This window comes from Phaenicophaeus curvirostris, chromosome 7 (genome assembly GCF_032191515.1).
Source record: "Phaenicophaeus curvirostris isolate KB17595 chromosome 7, BPBGC_Pcur_1.0, whole genome shotgun sequence".
NCBI classification, from domain to species: domain Eukaryota; kingdom Metazoa; phylum Chordata; class Aves; order Cuculiformes; family Cuculidae; genus Phaenicophaeus; species Phaenicophaeus curvirostris.
This window is the reverse complement of record NC_091398.1, coordinates 11274184-11296650: the sequence shown is the minus strand read 5'-3', so window position 1 is coordinate 11296650 and position 22467 is coordinate 11274184. Positions and strand designations below refer to the sequence as shown.

General features: G+C 36.3%; 1 protein-coding gene across 1 annotated transcript in view; it reads right to left on the bottom strand.

The window, feature by feature from the left end:
* Nucleotides 1-22467, bottom strand: part of COL3A1 (collagen type III alpha 1 chain) — a 50465-nt gene that overhangs the window by 16002 nt on the left and 11996 nt on the right. Inside the window, exons 2-23 of the mRNA XM_069860771.1 lie at nucleotides 16467-16672; nucleotides 14571-14609; nucleotides 13864-13980; nucleotides 12797-12868; nucleotides 9514-9579; nucleotides 8892-8945; nucleotides 8623-8676; nucleotides 7825-7878; nucleotides 7614-7667; nucleotides 7124-7177; nucleotides 6479-6523; nucleotides 6257-6310; nucleotides 5589-5633; nucleotides 4808-4861; nucleotides 4237-4335; nucleotides 4070-4114; nucleotides 3860-3958; nucleotides 3055-3108; nucleotides 2827-2934; nucleotides 1582-1635; nucleotides 1358-1456; nucleotides 202-255 (exon numbers count right to left, since the gene is read on the bottom strand). Coding sequence (XP_069716872.1) covers nucleotides 202-255; nucleotides 1358-1456; nucleotides 1582-1635; nucleotides 2827-2934; nucleotides 3055-3108; nucleotides 3860-3958; nucleotides 4070-4114; nucleotides 4237-4335; nucleotides 4808-4861; nucleotides 5589-5633; nucleotides 6257-6310; nucleotides 6479-6523; nucleotides 7124-7177; nucleotides 7614-7667; nucleotides 7825-7878; nucleotides 8623-8676; nucleotides 8892-8945; nucleotides 9514-9579; nucleotides 12797-12868; nucleotides 13864-13980; nucleotides 14571-14609; nucleotides 16467-16672 — 1580 coding nt within the window. The remainder of the gene's footprint in view (nucleotides 1-201; nucleotides 256-1357; nucleotides 1457-1581; nucleotides 1636-2826; nucleotides 2935-3054; nucleotides 3109-3859; nucleotides 3959-4069; nucleotides 4115-4236; nucleotides 4336-4807; nucleotides 4862-5588; nucleotides 5634-6256; nucleotides 6311-6478; nucleotides 6524-7123; nucleotides 7178-7613; nucleotides 7668-7824; nucleotides 7879-8622; nucleotides 8677-8891; nucleotides 8946-9513; nucleotides 9580-12796; nucleotides 12869-13863; nucleotides 13981-14570; nucleotides 14610-16466; nucleotides 16673-22467) is intronic.

Below are 22467 nucleotides of genomic sequence, written 5' to 3'. Positions count from 1 at the left end.
ATATGTATCATATTTCAACTAAGCCTCCATATTTTAAGTAGTATTAAATGAGAAGATTTTAAGAATGTTATTACATTGAGGCAGCATTAAAGTTCTCTGTTAACTAAAACAGCTGTATTAACAACCTGTCGTGTAGATACTGTGGGATGAGGGCAAGGTCAGTTAGAGAACTACTATAAAATATTTGTAAAATGTACATACTGGAGGGCCAGGTTTCCCATCACTTCCAGGGCTTCCTGGAATTCCAGGCAAACCCTGCAATTGAAGAAAACAAAATGTTATTCTTCAGTTTAAAATTGGTAGCATTAAGTTACAATACATAAATATAAATATATAAAAATACATATTAATCTGCTTGCTTGATTTTAACCTCTTTAATAAAGATTAAAACTCTTATGCCACTGAAAACGGGGAAAATGGGAAAATAACATTCTTTTGCTAGGAAGTCATTGTATATAATCAAGGCATCAAACATTGATCAGTGTGTAAAACAATTGTATTGTTTTATAATTTGGGAAGAAAACTAATTTCAGGTGGTAAAAATCTAAGAATGAAACAATTTTGACTATGTACCTCCACCTAAAAGCAACAAAATAGATAACATCTTAGTTACCTTGTTTTATATTTCTAAATATTACTTTTGCTATATTTGAAAAAAATTATTTTCATTTCCAATAAAATCTTGTTTAGCTCTCAGAAGCCTGTAGTCATGCTGACTTTAGAATTTCAATGTATTTGTTGTCAGACATTGCTAATTATTAGTGTAGCTCACAGAATGATATGTTCTGTACATATTACACAATAGGCTATCCCTGAAAATCTAACAAACAGGTTATTTTTTAATTGCAAATAAGCAATAAATGTAAGTTAAATACTTAAGTATATTGAAATCTTTAAATTGAGGTATAATTTAATTATGTAAATGTTAATTTTAAGCCTATTTAAACACAAACTCAGATATAAAAATATTTAAATACAGTAACCCAAATAGCTGTTAAATATAAAAACATATTACATTTTTAATTAATTAGAAAATTTGCTAAAATGTAAATAGAAATACAGAAAATCATCCAATGCTAATTCATGTTAAAGCAATATCTCATGACAGTGCACAGCATACTCCGAGAACTGGGGAGCACATTCAGCTTCAAATAAGCTCCCTCGTTCACTTGTGACAGAGGTTATCTGAATGCTCCATGTGTCTCCGTGGTTGTCTGTTGCACTGTGATACATTCACAGTGCTCTGCTTAAAGGAATTTACAGAAAATCTTGCTAATGGGACTCCTCTATTGTATCAGCTCTGATGAGGTATCTCTAACAGAGTTCGTCTCATTTTCTTGGAGACATCCTTTCTTACTCTCATTCCAGGAAGACCAGGGCCTCCATCTTGTCCACGCTCTCCTGCTGGTCCACTGGGGCCAGGAGGACCTGGGCTACCACGTTCACCTGCAGGACCCTTAAAAAGAGATGTTGAAATTCACAGCAAGGAAATCAGCATCATGTTGAATCTAAAATTATCCATTTTAATTCACTTGGATTCTCCATATATTTGGGGTATTTTTTTTGGAGGAAGACTTATACCTTTTCACCTGGAAGTCCATTGCTACCAGGTAAGCCACGGAAACCAGGGGAGCCCTGCCAAGTAAAAGAATTAAATGTGGATCACAGGCAATATGAATTAGGTAATGGCAACTGTGTTTTGTTCTAAACTAATTACCATTAAACATATAATTCTGAAAATTAATGAAAGACATATAGATAGAAATGAGATATGTCAGTAGCAAAAAAGTCTACAGAATTATTTCCTCTTTGGATGTAACCCTCCTGTTGAAATTCATTATTTTTAACCAGCCTTCAGTTAGTTACTTTATTCATGAGTTTTCTAAATTCATGTAAAATATAAAAAACCACAATTAGTCTTGAACGATTATTTTCTAATTCAATACCAAAAATAACTCTATTGTGTTTTCTAATATTTATATTTACTACTCTCTTCATTGTTTACAAGAAATTTGAATTATAAAATTTAATTTGCAACTGCATTTATAGACTTAATTGATAATTTGAGCATTGCGCATCTTTTTTTCTCTCATAGCTTCAGCAAACACTGCAATAAATTCTTAAATTAGGAATTATAACTAGATCATCATAATTTCCCTTGGTTCAGGTGGGAATAGAAATCTAAAATTTGTAAGAGTATTGCTGTTTATTTTGTTGAATAAATCAATTCAGGAATTTCTTTGTGATAATGCTCTTTGAGTAGTTACTGAATCTACTAAATAAAAAACCCCTGTTGACAATAAAGATATTCTAGCAGAGAAGATAATCTGACAATATAGTTTTTCTTGACATTCCTGACATCTTATATCTATTGATAATGAAGATGTTTCCATCAAAAGACATATGTTGCAGGCAGAATAATTTGCATTAATTTCACTTTTCAGAGCTGAAATTTTGTGATTGTTCATTTTTGTTAACTGAGAAGCAATCTTGAAATTTTTTTTTTTTCCCATGTAGTTCTCATGTTTTATGGTTGTTTTTTTAGCACAAATCTTTTGATACAGCTTCCAGGTATATTAGATCACTGCTACTTCAATACCAAAAAAAAATAAATTATTTATTTCAGACTGAGATAATGCATTGGAGTTCAGATGAGAAACTAGATAAAAATTCTCCCCAGTTTTATAAACCAGTTTCACATCTGGAATTTTCTCAGAACAGAGATGAAGTCAAATTTGTCCTCAAAGTATTTTGAAGACCAGATTTTGCTTTCTCTGTGTTAAACCAGAATGTACCTTGTGTTCTTGGTGTTCTACAGCAGCTTACCCTTTCTCCAGGTGTACCAGGTACACCATTCTGGCCAGGTTCACCATTTGCACCTCTTTTGCCTTCCTCACCAGGAGGTCCAGGAGCACCTGGGGTGCCATTTTCACCCTGTCAACAACAACATAAAATCCCAGCAGTGAAATTAGAAGTTTCAAAAAACCCATGGGTTTTGTATGGAGAATAATTCAGGCTCCATGCTTCCTTAGGACAAGTCTGAATATCACTTACACGATCGCCCTTTGGGCCTGGATCTCCTTTCGCACCATTCTTACCAGGTTCTCCCTAAACAGGAGAAAATCCCATTAAAATTATGAATTGCGACAGGGTATTATTCTAGAGCTACTAGATGCAGTAAAATGCTAATATATTTCAAAGTATTGACACATTTTTATCATTTTACAGTCTGCAAAGGAGTTTGCATGCACTAGATGAATCTGGATATAGAATGGATGGGTCTCCTTAAAAATTCATTAAAGGAAAGAAGCGATACAATCTTTAACACTGTTGAGTAAAATTTCACGTCTGTTTCTGAGTTATTTCAGGTATGTATCATTGAGAATTTTGCATGAAGTCCCTGAGTATTTTCTCAAACAAGGAGCTACATATGGTATAAGGTTGTCAGGAGAAAGCCTGCTGGAGTAAATGGCGGTGTAAGAGTTAGGTACAACTCACTAGCTGTACTGGGCTGTGGACTCAGCCCATGGGATTTTAAACAGGTGAAACTGGATTTTAAAGAAACAAATTTGGTCTGACATAGCCATTTTAGACAAGATACTTTTTTGTTGTGTGTTTCAGAATTAATAGACAATTTAGGAAAATAAATAAATACCATGTTTATGTGTAATTTTACATATAGCAAAATATGAATGCATGAAAGATAAATATATATTTAAAAATAATTGCCTACTGTTGTAGAATAATTTACAAGATCATCTCATGTGAATAGGAAAAAATTAATTTTTTTTTAATAGCATCAGAACTACTTCCATCATGTTTATTAGAACAACCAGTGTAACGAATATTAGTAACTCACCGGAGTGCCTTTTGCACCAGGGTTCCCACTTGTACCTGGAGGACCAGGAAGACCACGGCCTCCTGGAAGACCAGGAGCACCAGGAATACCAGAAGGTCCCTGCAGAGAGTGAACAGCAGATGGGGATGAAGACAGCATAGCATTTTTAAACTGCCCAGTGACTCTCAGCAATATAGTGCAGCAGTAGACAGTGATATGAAAAGTACCTACCATTTCACCCTTGTTGCCAGGGCTTCCAGCTCTTCCAGGAGGGCCCTGAAAAAATAAATGTGTAAGTAACTGATGTTGCTAACCGAAGATTAAAGCAAAAGACATGTAGGGCTTTGTGAAGGGCAGGTGGCAAAACAATTCCCAGTTCCCATGTAGTAGTTATGTACCTGAGGCCCGGGTGGCCCAGCATTACCCTGAGGACCTGGTTCTCCTCTCTCTCCAGGACTACCACTAGAACCAGAAGGACCAGGAGGACCAGGTTCACCCTGTAGAAAAACAGTGAATTGAGAAAATGAATGGATTTTAGCCTTTTTTCCAGCATGGCTTTTTCCTCTACTGTGGCATCTTTGAGTGATTTGGGAAGAAGGTTACCACCACCATCTCTGGAATGCAAGAGCCAAATCAGCATGGCGACCTCAGTGCTGAGGTTCCCTTGTACCCATGCACTTCAGCCAGAACACGCTGCATAGCTGTCCCAGTTGTGGGAAGTTCACTTGAGCCCCTTCCACAATGCAACATAAAGCATTGGATCTACCACCTAATAGTGTTTTGGGGTTGGTATTCGTGAAGATGTTAAGGAAAAGGTTTGTCTCATGCTGCATATGAAAATACATCAGTTCTAGTCTTCTAAACATTACATAGCAGCCAGAAAAAGGACTCATGGAATAAAGATGACATAAGCTGGCTAACTAGAGAAAGGACCAAATCCTATATTAGTATGTATCTTTAGCTGAATACCTTAAAACCCGGAGAGCCTGGAAATCCTGCAGTTCCAGGTGGACCTGGGGGACCCTTAAAAGTTGAAGAAATACTATTAATGCAAAAGGTAAAAGCCATATGGAGTTAATTCTAAGTTTAAAAAAAAATGTGATTCTGAGATTTTTCTCTGAGTCAGGAAACACCTGGCAAAAAATAGCAAATATAGATCATGCTGTAAAAGATGAATTTTGGCTAGTTCTAAGATATCACGCCTACATCTTAGTTACTCTGACTTTTACAAGTTCACCTAAATTTCAGTGTTGTAAATCTAAAAAACATGAAACCTGCCATTAAAGAGATTGTCATAAAAAATGTTCAAAATTTGTTCCAGTTATAAAAAAGGTGTAGAAGAAAAAAAGCACCAATATAGCTGTTACACATACAAATGGACATGCTCAGGTTTCTAGACAGATGGAAAAGAAAAACATTCACCCATCTCAGAGAGCTACATAATATATTTGATAAGACCATTCAAAATATATATAGAAAGCAGCAATTCTATCCATCTATATGTTCCCTGAGAATAATCTAGATTGGGATTTATGCATTTTCTGATTTACAGTGTTAAATCTCTCATATTTCACTGTATGCTTAAAGTATCTTAACTGATGCAGTTATGAAACATAATTAAAAAAAATATTCATTCTAAAACCAGTGTATGCCCAGTCTAAGGCTTGCCAGCACTGCAGAACATCACCTAGAAGTAACTAGACTTGAGCAATACAAAAACTTGAAGTCAAATGTCTGTAAGTCATCTTACAGGTGGGCCTGCTGCTCCTGGAGATCCATCTTTGCCATGAGCACCCTATAGAGAGAAGAAAGATATTAGGTAAGAGCACTACCCCAGAAACAGAACTCATATGCTTTATAGCCCATGATTCACAGACCATCTTTTTGTGCCTATACATTTCCACTTTGTTGACCAAAACGCAAACATTCCTCAATTCTAAAATATTTTATGAAGAAATATCCAACTCTTTACATTACTTGTACTGCAATGATGAGACAGCAAGACGCAAAAACTTATTCTTATTACATTTCTTATGGAAATAAGAGTTACAAAACAACATCTCTGTGGACAGTTCTTAAGGTTCAATAAATAAAATAGAAATAGATGTATATTTCAAAACAACAGTAACTTCTAAATCACGTAAAAACCTGACACCCCCCAAACTGTCCCTCAACATGTAACTTATTCATTTAAAAATGAAATGGAGACTCAGATGGTAAACATGTTGTGAGTTAGAAGTGTCACATCTTCAACTAAGACTGTCAAGTTTTCATGTCTGATTTTATAGTTTCATGATCCTTTGCATTACAACTGTTTTAAGGTAAATCTATGAAGTAGGGAATGCTCAACACATTGAAAAAAAAAAAAAGAAGGTGCTGCTTCTGGATAAGAACAGAACAACTGCTGCTGCTACTTACAGGGCCACCAGGATTCCCAGGTCTTCCTCTTTCACCAGCTGGACCTCTTGGTCCCTAGAAAACACAAAACCCCCAGTCTGCTACATGCCTTCCAAAATAATATGGCCTAGCAAAGAGACATTGCTCTTATTGGCATACCTCAGCATTGTTCAATGCAGGCGGTGGGATAATTGAAGTTAAGAGGAAATAAGTAAATCTGTCAAAGGGGATACACATGCTTACCGGTTGGCCTGGTGATCCATTTGCTCCAGGAAGACCAGTTTCACCCTGTCATGGAGAGAAAACATGAATGACAAAATGAACTTGGGTAAAAACAATCTTTGTTTTATTTAAGGGGAAGAGAGATAGAAACGAGACAACTCAATCCATTGCCCCTTTCTGCATCGTGCTGAGTATCCTTAGCATGAATAGCCTGTGAAGTTTAAGAAATCTAAACAAGTGCCAGAACAAAATATTTTAACAGGAAAAAAAAATCAGGAAGGCTCAGTTCTTTAATATTAAGCAATAAAGTCAGATGGTCCAGGCATATCCTTTCATTTTGGTATCTCAGCTTTGTTATGGACGGAAAATTGGGACACGACATGGTTCAGAAAGCCTAGTTCCTTTGGAATCATTCTCATTCTTTTCATGGAGATATTCAATGAGTTTCTTCAATGTTTAATGGATATTTTTAACTGCATAACCTTCCCTGGAGGTGTTTAAGGCATGGGTGGATGAGGCGCTGAGGGGCATGGTTTAGTATTGGATAGGAATGGTTGGACTTGATGATCCGGTGGGTCTCTTCCAACCTGGTGATTCTATGATTCTATAAAAATTGATGAATGGTATTATTTTATGTATTACAAACATGACGTGAAAGCTTTTTACCTTTGGACCAGGTGCACCACTGTCACCTTTGGCACCATCTCTTCCATCAAAACCCTGTGGGAAAATAAAAACATATCTATAATTAATATTTCTTTTACATTCTGGAAAACTTTATTCCTCTTGGCAAAATCTTATGCTTTAAGACAAATTCCTATAAATAGGCACACTTTTAATAATGAGTTCTATCAGCTATTGGAACACTTTTTGAAAGAAAATCTTGAATCTTCTCTCTCTCCAAAGCCATTAATTAACAAACAATGCTTTTACGGATGGCTTGCTTAAGCCCAGCATTTGGGATGACTCTCTACAACTGAGGCAACTAGATAAAATTTAACTGCCTTTCATTACAGAAGGTCAGGTTACATTACCCAGAAATTGATCTTTAATTCTATGATACATTCTGTTTCACTGGGAATCGATGACTGGAAGAGAACAACAGTTCAACACCATAATTCAAATAGAGAAACACTCAGCAATACTCAATACTTACTCGTTGACCTTTCATCCCAGGCATTCCAGGCATTCCAGGGTGTCCCTTGTGACCCTACATACACAAATACAGAAAGACACATCAATTCCATACTTACTGCATGAAGGGCACAAGTCAATGTTCATTGTGTGTCTCATTCACTGGGAAAACTTGAAATTGGCAAACAAACCCTTTGATTAGAAGACCATTGTTATTGGGGACTTTTCCATACCGGTAATCCAGGTATTCCACGATCTCCATTTCTGCCTGGTCTTCCTGGTTCTCCCTATTGAAGAAAAGTAATTTTTTTGCTTGCTTTGCTATTCATTCAGTTAATGGCAAATAATCAGTCCTAGTATATCAAGGCAACTTGGAATAAGGAGGTGAAACTTCCACCAGAGACAGCGGGAAAAATTAATATCAGGGTGACAATGCAGTATATGGCTACCTTCTGAAAATCAGTTGCCAGAATTTATAAACTCAATTTTTTAATAGGATTTTGCTTAAGATCTAACTCATTTCAAGATGGCTTTTAGAAAGAGACAAACACAGAAAGTTTATTTTTCATTGTGAACCATTCAAATGGACAAAAAATTTAGCCAATTGTCTTGCTTTGTGTAATACCTTTTCAGGACTCCCAGCTGTGACACAAAGGGTGGTTTTAACATCCTTAACTCTTAAAGCAATATTTGAAGGGAGGAAGCAGCTACTACTACTATCTGCTTTTCTTTTTAATTGCTGATTTCTTTTTTACCAGATCAAAAGAGGGTATTTCATGCTTAAGCATTCTATTTTTCTTTTCTAAATTGTGTGAATCAAATTGACTTCTAAAACTGAAACTTTTTTGAAATGGACATTTATAACTAATGGAAATCAAATGCAGGTTCTTGCAGTCATGTCAATTTGAGAAGTGAGGAGATGTTAAAAATTTTTGAATGCAATATTGATGTGCTCTGCTATCTTAGGATTTATTGACATTTCTTTCTTCCTTCCCATTTATTAATTACTGGATAAATAATATTGAACTCACATCTTTCCCTGGTGGACCAACTGGGCCTATCATTCCAACAGGGCCTGGAGGTCCCTGTAGAAAAATAGTTAAGATTAACTATAATAAACAAAGTTAAATTTTTAAATTAAAAACTCATTAGATGTCATAAAATACTCATACATTTGACATACATGATAGTAAACAGACAGGATGAATTGTAAAATTTCAATCCACTTCAGTGATGACACAGATTCATGCTTGTACAATCATGTCATTAATATACATAGTGATGTGTAATGTATACATACAGGAGGGCCAGGTTGTCCTGGTTCTCCAGGGGAACCTTGGTATCCAGCAGAGCCCTATAATGCAGCAAAAAGGCAGTTAGAACATGAACAATTACACGTACCATTATGATATTTTGTTATCCTCTCATAATCATAAGGAAAACTTCAGTCAGAACTGTCAACAAAAGACCAAAGGTGAAATCAGCAGATGCAAGAAGAATGTGCCTCCACTGAAAAACATGAAAAACTACTCCTCTAAAAGGAGATGTACATCAAAAAAATCAGACCCTCTGTGTGTTCACTGAGCATGTATTAAGATTCCCACTCTCATTTATAGTCTATTAAATTTTTGTATGTTTGAACATTTGGTAATACTAACAGAGGATGACAGGCAGTGGCATGCCTTAATACAAGCTTAGCCAGCACCAGAATTACAAAAAGCACTGGGTCAACTCAAACTTAAGCAAGAACAGTATATAGCCCTCAACCATTGAGTCTCGGTTGTGCACAGCTGGTACAGCATGAACTTCAGCATCTAGTATTTAGATTTATTGGTTGAAAATGCACCTAATATTTATGGTAGCGACAATGAGAGGCACCTATAAAATAACTAGATGATTATGAGATTATTAATTTTACTTACAGGCGGACCTGCCTGACCAGGTGGGCCAGGGGGGCCGCTGGGTCCAGGGGGTCCTGGAAAGCCACTCTGTGGTGTAGATTAAAAAACAGTCATTACATTCATGTAATATAGATATAAATCTTAATGTCGTTGCATGACATGGTAACATCATTTTGTGCACCAAAAAAAAGATGAAGCCATATATGTACACCTTGCTAAGTACATTGTCTAGTACCTACAGTCCCTTCAGAAAAGTGGTCTTTGTTTCTCTTTGCAGTCTTAGCTGACCTACTCCACAAGGTATTTTCAAAGCTGTATTTTTTTCTTTTGAATCACTGTTCCACTTCCATAGTCCTGCAGAAGGATTCTTACAGCTCAGCTTTTCAGATACTTAAGCTGGAAGGAGAGATAACTGGAACTCTTGCTTTGTTACACAGAATAAATGGGCTTCAGCTCTTCTGCCATGTAACTTATCTTTATTAGACTAACCCTCCATCTTCAGCTGTGGAACCAAAATGTAACAATAAACTAGTTTGCTAGTCTACTAATGCCAGATTTTGCTTTCTAAAATTTTTTAAAATTTCTTACCTGCATACAAGAACTACATTTCAAATGCAGCCCATTAGAAGAACTTTGTGATAAACTCTATTTACAACCCTAGACTTGGTAGAACTTGCATGTATACTGAATTAAGGCCATAATCTTATAACTTGTCAGCAAGGCAAGCATTCTCACCAAGGAAATAATTTCTGAATTTCAAGAGTACTAAGTCATAAAAAATAAATGATGTCTGGACTAACCAAGGGACTCGGATGAAATCTCAATATGTTTAAACTCAAATCAGTAATACTGTTCCTTATTTTAACTGGTAAATGGGAGTAAAATATTGCTATTCTTAATTTGAGGAGAGTGTTGATATTTCTACTTCCTGCAGCAACAATCAAAAAAGTATTTGATTCTGCAAAACAGAAAGCATTTGAAAATTAGCATAATGGCTTACTGCAGCTATATGTGGCTCTTGAAAAAGATACTTTCGTTAAATTAAACTTGTCATGGGTTTGATACAACCAAAACAATTGAAATATATGAATTACATGAGAAACAATAAGTACTGCAGTACTGACAGTATATTCCATATCTTATGGAACATATATAATGTGTTTCATGGGATATGGTCACTTGGTGTCAGACTAAGTCATATAACATACATGTTACAGTAATATAATTTTAATGATACAAGATTAATAGTATAGCTATACTACTATACACAGTTCAGTATATTACTATACTACACATATACTATGTTAATATTATTTCTCAGATTTTCTTTCGTTTGAAAAAATGGATCATTGCGATATTTGCAGTTTTCTAAGACAAGAAGTACACTAAGTGGCAGGGTATTTAGTATCTGGGTAAACTGGTAAATTACAGGAATACAACTAGCAGTTCCTCACTGTTAATTTTTAGAACTCATTTGGTACAAAAGTTTGAACTCAGCATGAACCATCAGCTCATCACTTGCTATTAATAAATTAGAGATGCAGCTATAACAAACAAGGCAGTATTTTTTTCAAGGTGCACACTGAGGAGAAAAACTGACAGTATATAAGCTATGGAAAAGCTATGGAAAAAAAAAAAAAGCTATGGAAAGCCACTGAAGAGAGAGAAATGGAGAGATGTGTGACATGGACAAATGTTGGTGCCACTGCTGTCATATTTATTTTATTACACCTACAAATCATTTCATTTTGGATATATATTTAAACTAACAGTCAAGAAGTTAATCTATGTAATCTTAGTGATAAACATTTAGTTCCAGCAAGTGTAGTCACATCTGCCTGTAACTTCTCTGTTACAGGCTTTGTAGTCATGCATTGCATGATGCATATGACCTGAAAGCACACAGACAATTCTGACTGAAGACATTCCAGGCAGCCCAGTTAATTTATTTTTTATTTTTAATCCAGGTCCAGGGAAAAGTGTCAAAACAGAGATGACTAACCATGTTTGCTAACTGAAAGATATCTTGGTTATCTGCCTGGTTCAGCACATCCCATTTTAAGACACTGAGAAGCAAAATGTGGATGATATAATAAGCTGCAGGCCAAAACTGTGAGGAGCTGGATACGAATATATGAATAAACAAATAAAAAAATGGCTGGTTGAAGAGGACAAGTGCATGGACAATCATATTAGCAAATGAATGATGTAGAAATGAACAGATTAAAATAAAGGTGAGGAAATAATGAACTGTATTTCAGGAAAAAAAGCTGTCATAATTAAAATTCGTTTTACAAGATGATCTGAGTGAACCCTGAGAAATAACACATTTGCTTGGAACTGTCTCAGTATGTTACAATACATAATACCCAGACTTCGTTACACAGCATTGAATTGAAAACGATGATTTTGCTTAATGAAACAGCAGCCAACTTCAAATAATAGCAATTCACCATGTCCTTTGTATAGCAGATTGATTAAATCAAGAACATTCCATGTAATCAGTGATGAGTACCTGCAAATCCTGTGTCTGAAAGGAAAATCATGAGGTACAACATTTAAATTAATTTTACACAGGAGGTGTTGCTCATACATGACTTTTTCAGGCAATCCATACTTAATCTCACTAAAAAAACCTGAAAAGCTCGAGCCAGGCCTAGCTGGCAGATACAGCATCCTTAGTCTGAAGTATTCACAGTCTGAATAGCTGTGGGTAAAAAAGATTATTGTTGCAAAAAGAAAAAGTGAAAAGCTTTTGACTACTGCTGGGATGAAAATAAAGATTATAAGAAGGGTTTACTAACTTGTTATCAGGCAAATTTGAGTAGTAGAAATACAAGCAAGTGTTGATTATCAAACTGAGTAAAATCGGATTGCTACTGAATGGATAAAGGAAGACTAGGGACAGTGGAAGAAATGAAAGAAATGGTGGAAAGGAGGGCAGCAATTCGTAGAAGAGTACCAAAGCAGATAAATGCAGAGTGTATGCATGGGAGAAAAAGGGTAAATGTTTAGGTAGTGTAAGAAAGCGATTCAGAGAGCGATTAGGGGAAAGAAGGTAAGAAAAGGAAGCAAGAAAGAGAGATAAACCCCTCAGATAACCTATAATTACTTTGTCAAATGATAGTGCCAAGCAAACTACTGCCTTACTACTGCCTTTCCACTTGCAGGCAATAACAAAATTAAAACTTTTCTTGTTAAATTAAAATCAGGATACATATGCACCCAAGGTATAATCTACAAGTAAAAAATTTGTTCTTTTTAAAAAAAAAGAAAGGACAGAAAGAAGGCTATATCATCTTACAATGGGCTGTGGGTAACCAATGCCAGCTGAACCGGCCTTCACATCATAGGAGTCATACTGTGGAGAAAAACTCTGTAAAAGAAATAGAGAAAAACAGAAAAAAAAAAAAAAAAGGTGATTGCTACAAACCAAATAAGCCTTTTCTTACATTGGTATGGCAAATGTTTGGAAATAACACATTTGTATCTACTGAGTACTACTTGTTCAACATACAGCAGCCATATTTTTAAAACATCCATAACAGAAACCCAGCCAATATCTTTCTTTTTATTTGTTCATGGTAGCATTATCTCCCTAATCTGCACCCATTCAGCTGGCCTCAGCTGAGCCCAAAAATTGCCTTTCCCTCTCCCTCCTTATTCTTGTTTGACTCCTTTTAAGCTTCCTCGCCACCCCCACTTTCTTTAACAACCTCTTTTCTGTTGGCCTTAGTTGTCACTGAAGAAATTTGATGAAATAGTTGATAAAAGATGCAACAATTCAACAGTTAATTAGTCTCCTCTTTTTGTTTTGCCTGTGGCTTACTGATGTCTCATTTCAGAATATTTTGTAGCAAAATATTTCTTACCTACGTATCTCCTTCCCCAGAATTAAAGAGGAAGCATGACAAATAGCACTTACATGGTGCTGCCCTGGAAACAGAGGGCCTGTGTTTTTGTCTAGTCTCCTGGAAATATTTTTTTCATTAAATATACATTGGATAAAACATTGGAAAGTAAGAGAGTTTCCTAATCATTAAGTTTGAGAGAATGTACTTCCTCCTGCACACTTTCTGTGTGGTCACATTATTTCTGAGTTAAGTAAGTCCTTAATAAGATCTGGCCCAAAAGATATAAAAATTAAGAAAAGACAGAGATTTAATTGCACTCCAGCCAAATTTTGTGGACAAATCTCCAAGGAAACAACAAAGAAAATTCTACCACTCAGCTGTATTTTTCAAAGGCTCAAATGAGAGACAGATGTGGCTGAAACCAAAGTATGTCTGAAGGTACAAGAGGTAGGTGCTCACAGTACTGTTTGCATGCTTATGAAGAACAAGGCAGAAGCTGACCATAATAATGACTTACACCACCATTTATGCTGGGACATGACTGGCAGATCCCAGGGGGGCCTGGGGCTCCAGGACTTCCTGGCTGTCCTGGAGGGCCAGGAGCACCATTTCTGCCTGGTACCCCAGGAGAACCCTGCAAAGACACAAACAGAGCAGATACAGACATCAGCACTTGCCTCCATCTGCAACAGTATCACAGGACAAATCCTTCCATTCATAAAAGTCTGTGCAATTGTGGTGGGAAATTTTCTCTACTAAACATAACTAAGGCCACAACTGAACATTCAGGAAAGGTATTGTAGGAAAAAGTCACATATGGAAACTGTTCTTAGTGCTGGAGCCTTAGAGCAGCTGATATTTGACCATATGAGAAATACTAAACTGGTCAATTCCTGAGTCTAAAATTAATACTACTAGCGTAGTCCACAGATTACTTTTTTTTTTCTGTTGGGAAGAAATATAATAAAAATTACAAATGTCATAGAGTTTGGGGTAAACGCTTCCCCTCTCTTTTCAATTCAAGAGAGTTTTGTTGAAGCTAAAGGGCTACTTTGAAATAACTACATTGCACAGTTCTGCAGAGAGTACAGGTATCAATGAAGGCTGGGTATCTCAGCAACTTCAATGTGGTATATAGCACTGCAGGAACTGGCTTTTGGTTTTGTCAGTTTCCTTGGAAAAAAAACCAAACCAAACCCAAAAAATCCCCACAGCCGCACTTACAGGGTCTCCTTTGGGACCTCGGCTGATTACTCCAGGAGTCTAGGAAAAAAGGAAAAGTAGTGACATTAAGACAGTAAATCAAAATAAAATTGAAAACTGAATATTTATACATAAGCAAGAAAAAAACCCCTTATTTAAACATTAGAATATAGTTTTATTAAAAGAATTCTGTTTAGTCTTATTCAGTATATTTAAGAGCCATGAGCTTATGGATCAGTCTTTTATCTGCATTTTCATGGTTCATCCATAAAGCTGCACCTTCCCTGTAGGCAAAAACATGGTGATAATGAAGTCAGTAGAGCCTTGCCATTGAGTACTATGGGGACAGTAATCTACTGTGGAAAGCTGTAAGGAACAGATTTCTTGTATCCTTGAAGTCCAGCATGTTTGATTTAATAATGTAGCTTATTTTACTTTCTCTTATCTATTCCTCCAATTTTATTTTTTTTCAGTTAATAATTCAGTAACGTGTTACTATCCGGATTCTCAAATCACTGCTCAGAACTGTTTTATTCAGCTGCTAACAGTAGAAAAGAATTGTGAGGTGAAACTATCTTGGATCTTCCAAGGTAGCATTTCTCTATGCACTATCGAAGGCGAGAAGGACATCTTCGAGTGGGCTGGGCGAACTCTTATATATTGAAGATAGAGGCTGGAGGAAGTAGTCCACATGTCCTTTTTTATCAGGAACCACAGAACCGGTAAAAGAGTCTTTAGCCACAACAAGAGAGGGAGCTTTGTGTAAATCTCCGGCATGCTTATACGTACCACTGCTTTAGAGTTCAGTGAAGTAGCTAAGGTTATCTTGGAAGCAGCACAGTTGCAGTAGTATGGGGCAACTCACACTAGGTGACATATTTGTATATTATGTTTCGTGTTTAAGTAGATATCCTATAGAGCTGCAGAAATACATATCCCTTTCTCTTCTGTATACACAGCCCTCAATCTCTTCTTTTACCTGCTGGATAAGAATCTTCAACACATCTGTGGAAACCTGTGTACTTCAACAGAATCTCATGTATCTAAACAAGAGTGAAATGTAATCTAAACTAAATCTATTCTAAATCAAAATCTAAATCCAACCTAATCTAAACAAGGATGAAAAGTTCTGATATCTAATCTAATCTAAACAAGGACGAAATGTTCAGATAACCTTAGAGTTCAGTATAGCTGGCTCACTCACTGAAGTGGTTTAGGTAGGGGACTTGGCATGCATTAACATTCTTGATTTTCCTGAGGTTAACTTGCTGTAACTGGTTTAGATAATGTTGGTGTCTATAAACAAGATGGTGATAAATTAGGGATATAGAGATTAAATCACTTTTCCTTTACAGGGCGTTAAGTCAGCAATTGCTCTGCAAAAGGAAATCTGCTCTGTGATGATGTAGAATTGTGCAGACTTGCAGTATACTGCAAAAATTGTCTAACTTTCTTCAACCCTGTGTTGACATTAGTATTATGGATATAGACTGAACATGCAGTCGACAAATTTGCAGTTTGCATTATTCTCATGCTTCTCCATAAAATGAGAAATATAAAGGCTAATTGTTGCCCTCTGACCCTTTCTACTGTTTATCTGTGCCTGTTGTCTCCATAAAACTGAGTCAAAGGACTTCTTGCTTTCAGCTGCGTAGCTTAAAGGGCTAGCAAGTTTTTATCAGAACAGGTGCAAATGTAACAAAAAAAAAAAGATAAAACTTTGTGAAAGTTTAAGGTGTTTTTTCTTAATTTAATTGGAAAAATTTTCCAATTGTAAGTATTTGCCTAGGGTTAGAAAGTGACAAGCTTAGAATTTAAAAGAAAAATGTTTACGAGTACCTAAAAGAGAGCGAACTGAAGTTGATATGGAACAAGGAGGTGGCAACACCGAAGTAACAAGACAGAGGACAAACTTACTCTTGTAGGTTGTGGTGTCGTCTGCGGACAAACTGGACAGCACTCTCCAAAGGGAATCTCTGGGTTGGGACAGTCCAGCTCCTGATCATCACAGATGATGTCATCGCAGAGAACAGATCCTGAGTCACATACACAGATTTGACATGGCTCTGGTTTCCAAACATCCCTGTCAGCATAAACCTGCCCAAGATGGGTACATCTTGCAACTAGAAAGAAAGACAAAATAGGGTTCAATATTATTTCAAATGTTTTTAAGTCAAAGATGAATAATGAAAGCTATTGTATAGTCTGCTTTGTTTTCTACAGTAATATAATTTATGTGTGAAGTAAAGGGCTAAATATTTCCCCTCAAGCACTGGGAGGATCTGTTACATTAATGGCAGAGTCTGCTCTGAATCTGTAAGTAGACATCAGTGGAAACCTCCTGGAGCTGATCCAAAGCCCAATTAAATCTGTGATAATCTTCCATCTCCAGTAATTTTAGTGTCAGACTGAGTTACTGTTTAATTAGCAATTTAATTCTCTGCTGCAGCTCAAAAGGAAACAGGCCAAATCTCTCAAACAAGATTATAATTTGCCCCCATGTGCCAATGTGTGTAGTTACACATGAATTCAGAATAAGCCATCTGTCCAGCATGAACTCTTGCCACAACCATCTTGCATTGTTACCTAGAACAAAGTGTTTTCAAAGTATTTTTGAAAGCTAATGTATGTAATAGATATAAATTGCATTCACAGTAATTGCCCAAATAGTTTGCAATGAATGTGCCATCTGGCCTGCTCAAATATTGCAAGTGTGTATATATTCAGGAAAAAAAAAAAATGTTCATCTGTAATATTAATGGCTCTGTGAATTCTTTCCAACAGTTATTCTACTAGTCAAATTTGTTACGGAAAATGAGTTTGAAGGGATTGATGAAAATCAGCTTAAAATATTAAATTTTGGGTTTGTATTTTCTTAGAGAAACAAGATCCAGAAAACCCAGCCATTTAAGAAACCACTACGAAAATTAACACCACGATGTTGGGCAAACTCCTTGTGAGTTTTGAAGATATTAGAAGTCTTAGATTGCACACGTAAATCTTGAATAATGGAATAAGAGTTTTTTTCATCACTGATAGAAAATTATTCTGTTTATAAACACAAACCTCTGGAGAAAGGCTATTTGTGTACCTGTGTAAAGTTGCTTAAACTTTAATATTAGAATAAGTTACCTATTACACATCATCCATCAAAAAAAAAAAAGAACCCTCAAACCCCAAAAGATGTAATTCAAAGCTCTGACATTGAAATTACCACTAGTTCCAGACAGTGCAGCCCATTCATAAGAGTTATGTAGTCCCTTTTTCTTTTCTTACATGCAGCCTATTTCATGTCTGTCTTTTAATCTTTTCCATTACCAAATCAGAACACGGATCTCTTTACATTCTTTCTTTTTCTTTCTCTCCGTATTTGTGGGTATCTGTTTCCATACGTATGCCCATGCTCTTTGGCATAGTACACACTTGGACGCATACCCTGTCTTCTTTTGTTTCTGCTTTGGCCCTTTTCTTCTCTATTCAGTTTGCTTTTCCATAAGATGTAACTTGGTTTGTCATCTTCCCTGAACCCTCTTGTCTTGTACTGGAACAGTTTGCCTCTTTTATTGCCATGTACTCAACTGAGCTTAGTTTTTCAGGCTCTTCTCCCTTCTCAATGTCTTACTTAGCAGCTTTTCCTTGACCGTATTAATGCAACTTCTTCCTCTATGTCACCTGTGAAATTTATCACCTCCTTACATGAGCACTGCAAGGGTGATGGGGAATACAAGCTTCCTGGCTCATGGAGTGGAGAACCAGAGTGGGGATCTTGGAGCAGGTCACTGGATGGGACAGGAGGTTTCTTTTCCCATTTCCAACACCACTACAGGCTTTCTGCCTACACCAAATTAAGTTAATTCTGCAGTTAAACTATAAAAGCAGCAAACTAGAAAAAGTTGATTTGTAGAGGCTGACACTGCTTATGCTGTGACCACCAGCTCGATTAGAACAACAACAAGATGCAAGAAGCTTCAAAAATCCTTTTCAGATATTTTTGAGCTAATGTTTTTTCTGTGCCTGTTATCAGGCTGGAAGGCAGTATTTAACCTTCCTTTGATAACACAAAATATCTTACAATCCAAAACATTCCAGTGGCATATGAAAAGTAATCTGCCTCAGATGTATTCTATCACTTAGAAAATCACTTTGTCCTTTTCCCTTGACTTTTGCATCTTTTGAGCCTCACCAGAAACTTCAGACCTTGCACAACAGAGGTGGAGAAGAACTGCTTATTTCCAGGACAGCATCATCCTCACACCTATCCTGACACAGGGTCAAAGCATCAGATGCTACTTAAAGGACACTGCCTAATAGCCACAACCTCTGAAGAAGATCTAGGCATCCTTCCTTGATCTGAAAATCTAGAGTTAGTTTCTAAAAAAAGTTGTTTGGCTTTCCAGTTCTCAAACTGCATAATCTTGTCAGTGGATCCCGGGTAAACAAGCTGATTCTTTGCTTAATTAATTGCTGACTGGTTCTGAGAGGAAATAATTTCCTCCTGGAACAAAGCAGGATTTCACTGCCAGCAACTTAGTAAAAAATACTAAACTGCCCAGCCTTGGTAAAAATTAGGACAAATGTTTCCTGACAAACAAGAAGTCTGAAATTTATCTTAAAACTGAGAAGTGTAGCATTATGACTGAAATAGTTTTTATAGTCTTTCTAATGACTTATGAAAAAAACCTTGAATTCTAGTGTGGCAAAAGCTGAGTTGCTCAATGTACGAGGTGTTTTCTTTATGCAAGAAGACCTCAAAACCAGTACACTTTGGGAGGCAGAATACCACTAGAGGTACTGTGGAGGTTGGCCTTGTTATCTGACTAAAAAGAGCTGGTTGGATACACCCTAGAGAGCATGAGTGGGCATAGATCCACCTCAGCCAAGAGTGATATACTGTGCTGTCACTCCACTTAAGCGCTTCCTAGCTCCACAGGTTAAAGTGTCTTGATTATAAATGTAGTGAGGAAGAGAAGAGGTGATTCTTCTGTAGTTCAGGGCAAAACATAGCTTATACATAATTGTAAAATAAAAATACCATGACATAGATCCAAAAGAACTTTATAGTGTTGCTGTGTGCACATGTAATATACAGTTACATGCATTGTGTATACATATAAAAAATGCATAGTATACACACAGTTCTGTACCCCTAAGATATGTTTGATTACTTTTAATAGTCAGCTCTTGGTTTCACTCTTTCATCCTTTCAAACCCACATTTTTTGTTAAATGATGTGTTTAAGACAGCAAGGGTCTCATTCATGAGGAAATTTTCATCTAGGAGTTTGAAATTTCATGTGTCAATTTTTTTCTTCATTCTTACTTCACTTTTGGTCTTTCCTTGTTTTGTTATTTACAGAAATGTGATTCTGCTGCCTTACAGTGAAGAGAAAGCTCAAATGGGGAGAAGAAAAGGCCATCTTTCTCTTATTTTTACACTGCTAGTTAGAAAAGATTCTGTTTTTAAGACAGCTGCTCTTTTCTGTAGCAGAGGCTTTTCTCAGTGACCAAATTTTTACATGAAGAATACTCACCTTTCCATATTTTAGTCAAAAATAGCAATGAAAATAATGGATATTTAAGATGTGTCTCAAAACAACTAACATAATTTTACAGTAATACAGAAATAAAGCATATCTTTCTGCATTTTTACAAGTTTGTCATTCACTTACACTGCAGTAGATGGCATTATTTAACAGAAAGAAGAGTGAAAAAATTTGAAGACATCTGGTTATGATGACATTCATAGCTGCTTCTAATTTTTTGGACATTGTAAAATGAATTAAGAAATAAGCTAGGAGAGCTACAATGAAAATCATTGTGGCCTTTGGCAGAATGAAAATATTAAATAGGTTTCCAAAGGAAACTTACATCTGGGAAGACTTAGTCTGTTGAAGACACCCCCTCTGTGCTCAGATGTAGATCTGTATGTCAGCATGTTATGACATAATGCATTTTGCATTGCTTATAAAGATTAACTGTTAGCTTCCAAATCCTTTGGAAGCACTGGCAAGTAACGTTTAGGAATAATAAAGCTGTAAAAAATCTGACTTGCTTACTTCTGGACTTGCAGTAAAAGGGTCACATAGTTGGCAGCTTTTCTTATTGATTCCTAAACATATATAATAGCCTAAGATTTATAAAAAAAATATTAGATCTCAACAGTATTCACCTATGGCAATGCAAAATCTTCTTCTTCCCTCAAAAATTCTTCTTCCCAAAGTCCTAAAAATGGTGGCTATGCAGCACTTCATTTCAATGGTATTTATTGTAATAGTTTGTTGGAAGCTGTGTCAATCTGATTCATTGTATAAAATATTAAAATTTAATATTTGATAGCCTGAATAACTTTGCATTTATGCTGTTCACTGAGTATTCACATCTTCACAGATCTTGCTGTGAGTAGCATTTCATTGAGTCAGCCTATAAACTGAAGAAAAGAAAGAAAAGGCAACACGATCTTCATCATAAGTTGTTTTTTATTTCCCATTTCCTAAGCAGACTAGCAGCTGTATGTAAGCAGACATACAGCAAAAGCTGAAAGGAAAATCTCCATTTAGTCTCAAAGTGCTAATAAGTGTGGCACATAAAAAAGCCCAAATGTGTATAGAGGAAAACAAATCTGGTTGTTGTGGGCCTGAAGGATGGCAGATGTCATATGGGATGTAATCCTGATTCCAGTGAGGTGAATGGAAATTTGCTATTGAGTGTCATGACCTGAGAAGCTGACCTATTTTGGATTTACCTTTTGTATTTGTGCAAGTGTCTTGATCATTACTTAACCACACTTATATTGCAAAAAGAAAAAATCTTCTAATAGTATTCTCAAAAAAACACAGGCATTCCCACTTTGGACAAAGCAAATATCCAGCTGTTGCGTTAGTAGCAGACTGACATATCCCATTTGCAGAGGTGTGACTAAATGGCTAGAAATTAAAGAACATCTTGAACTTGTCTGGTTCTGCCTCAGAAAGGGCAGTAGTCCACATAGAGATGATTCATGATCCTCCAGCAGCTGCTTGATCATGGCTTGGGGAGCAAAACTGAGGTGCTTTGATCTGTGAGAATCTGATCACAAACACAATGAGTCAAGCAATCAGTTTTTGCTGTTATTTAAAGTGAACCTTTTAAAGGTTAAAGCACTGAGATGAAGGAGGCCTCTGACTTTGGCTTGATCCAAAGTCTGTTGAAGCTAAAAAGGGTCTTTTTGCTGCTTCTTATGGACTTTTAACTGCACAAAGTCTGCCCTTCCTCACTCTGACTTGGTCATTTGCTTCACTGGATGATTACTTCAAAAAGTGGTTTTACTTTTATTCTATAGTAAACACATCTACATATTGTGTATTCCAGCACTGTTTTATACATTGCTTAATCAAAGGACAAAGTAGAAAGCAGATATATTGTTAATTTCCAATGGAAATGCTGCAATACTCTCTTACACTGAAGCAGATGGAGGGATCCATCCCAGCATCTGGAGTATTGCTGCTTTCCATTTACTGAGCAGAAAAGAATGCCAAGGCGTCTACCTCAAAGCGAACAATTTGGGCTCCCCATCTGGTATGGTGACGGTGTTTATAAGAAAATCAAACATACTCATTCCATCCTGAGATCAGTAATGGAAACAAACAGACTAACATAATGAACTAATTGGCTTGCTGAGCCAATGTGACCTGATTTGTCCTCATGTTCTCCTGTCTGGTAAGCGCTGAGTACTCAAAAAGTCTGAAACAGTGTCTGTTTCATAGGAATCAGGAAAAGATGTGGAAAAATAAGAAAAAAAATGACTTAATGAGATTTTTTCTATTGCAAAGCCTACAGACCTTCTCTCAGCTGGAATTGTCTTAAAACAACCAGCTAATTAATTGAATCTATTTCATATGGTGCACAAGGAAACAAGGGCCAGTTTGGGCATTCCTACTTAT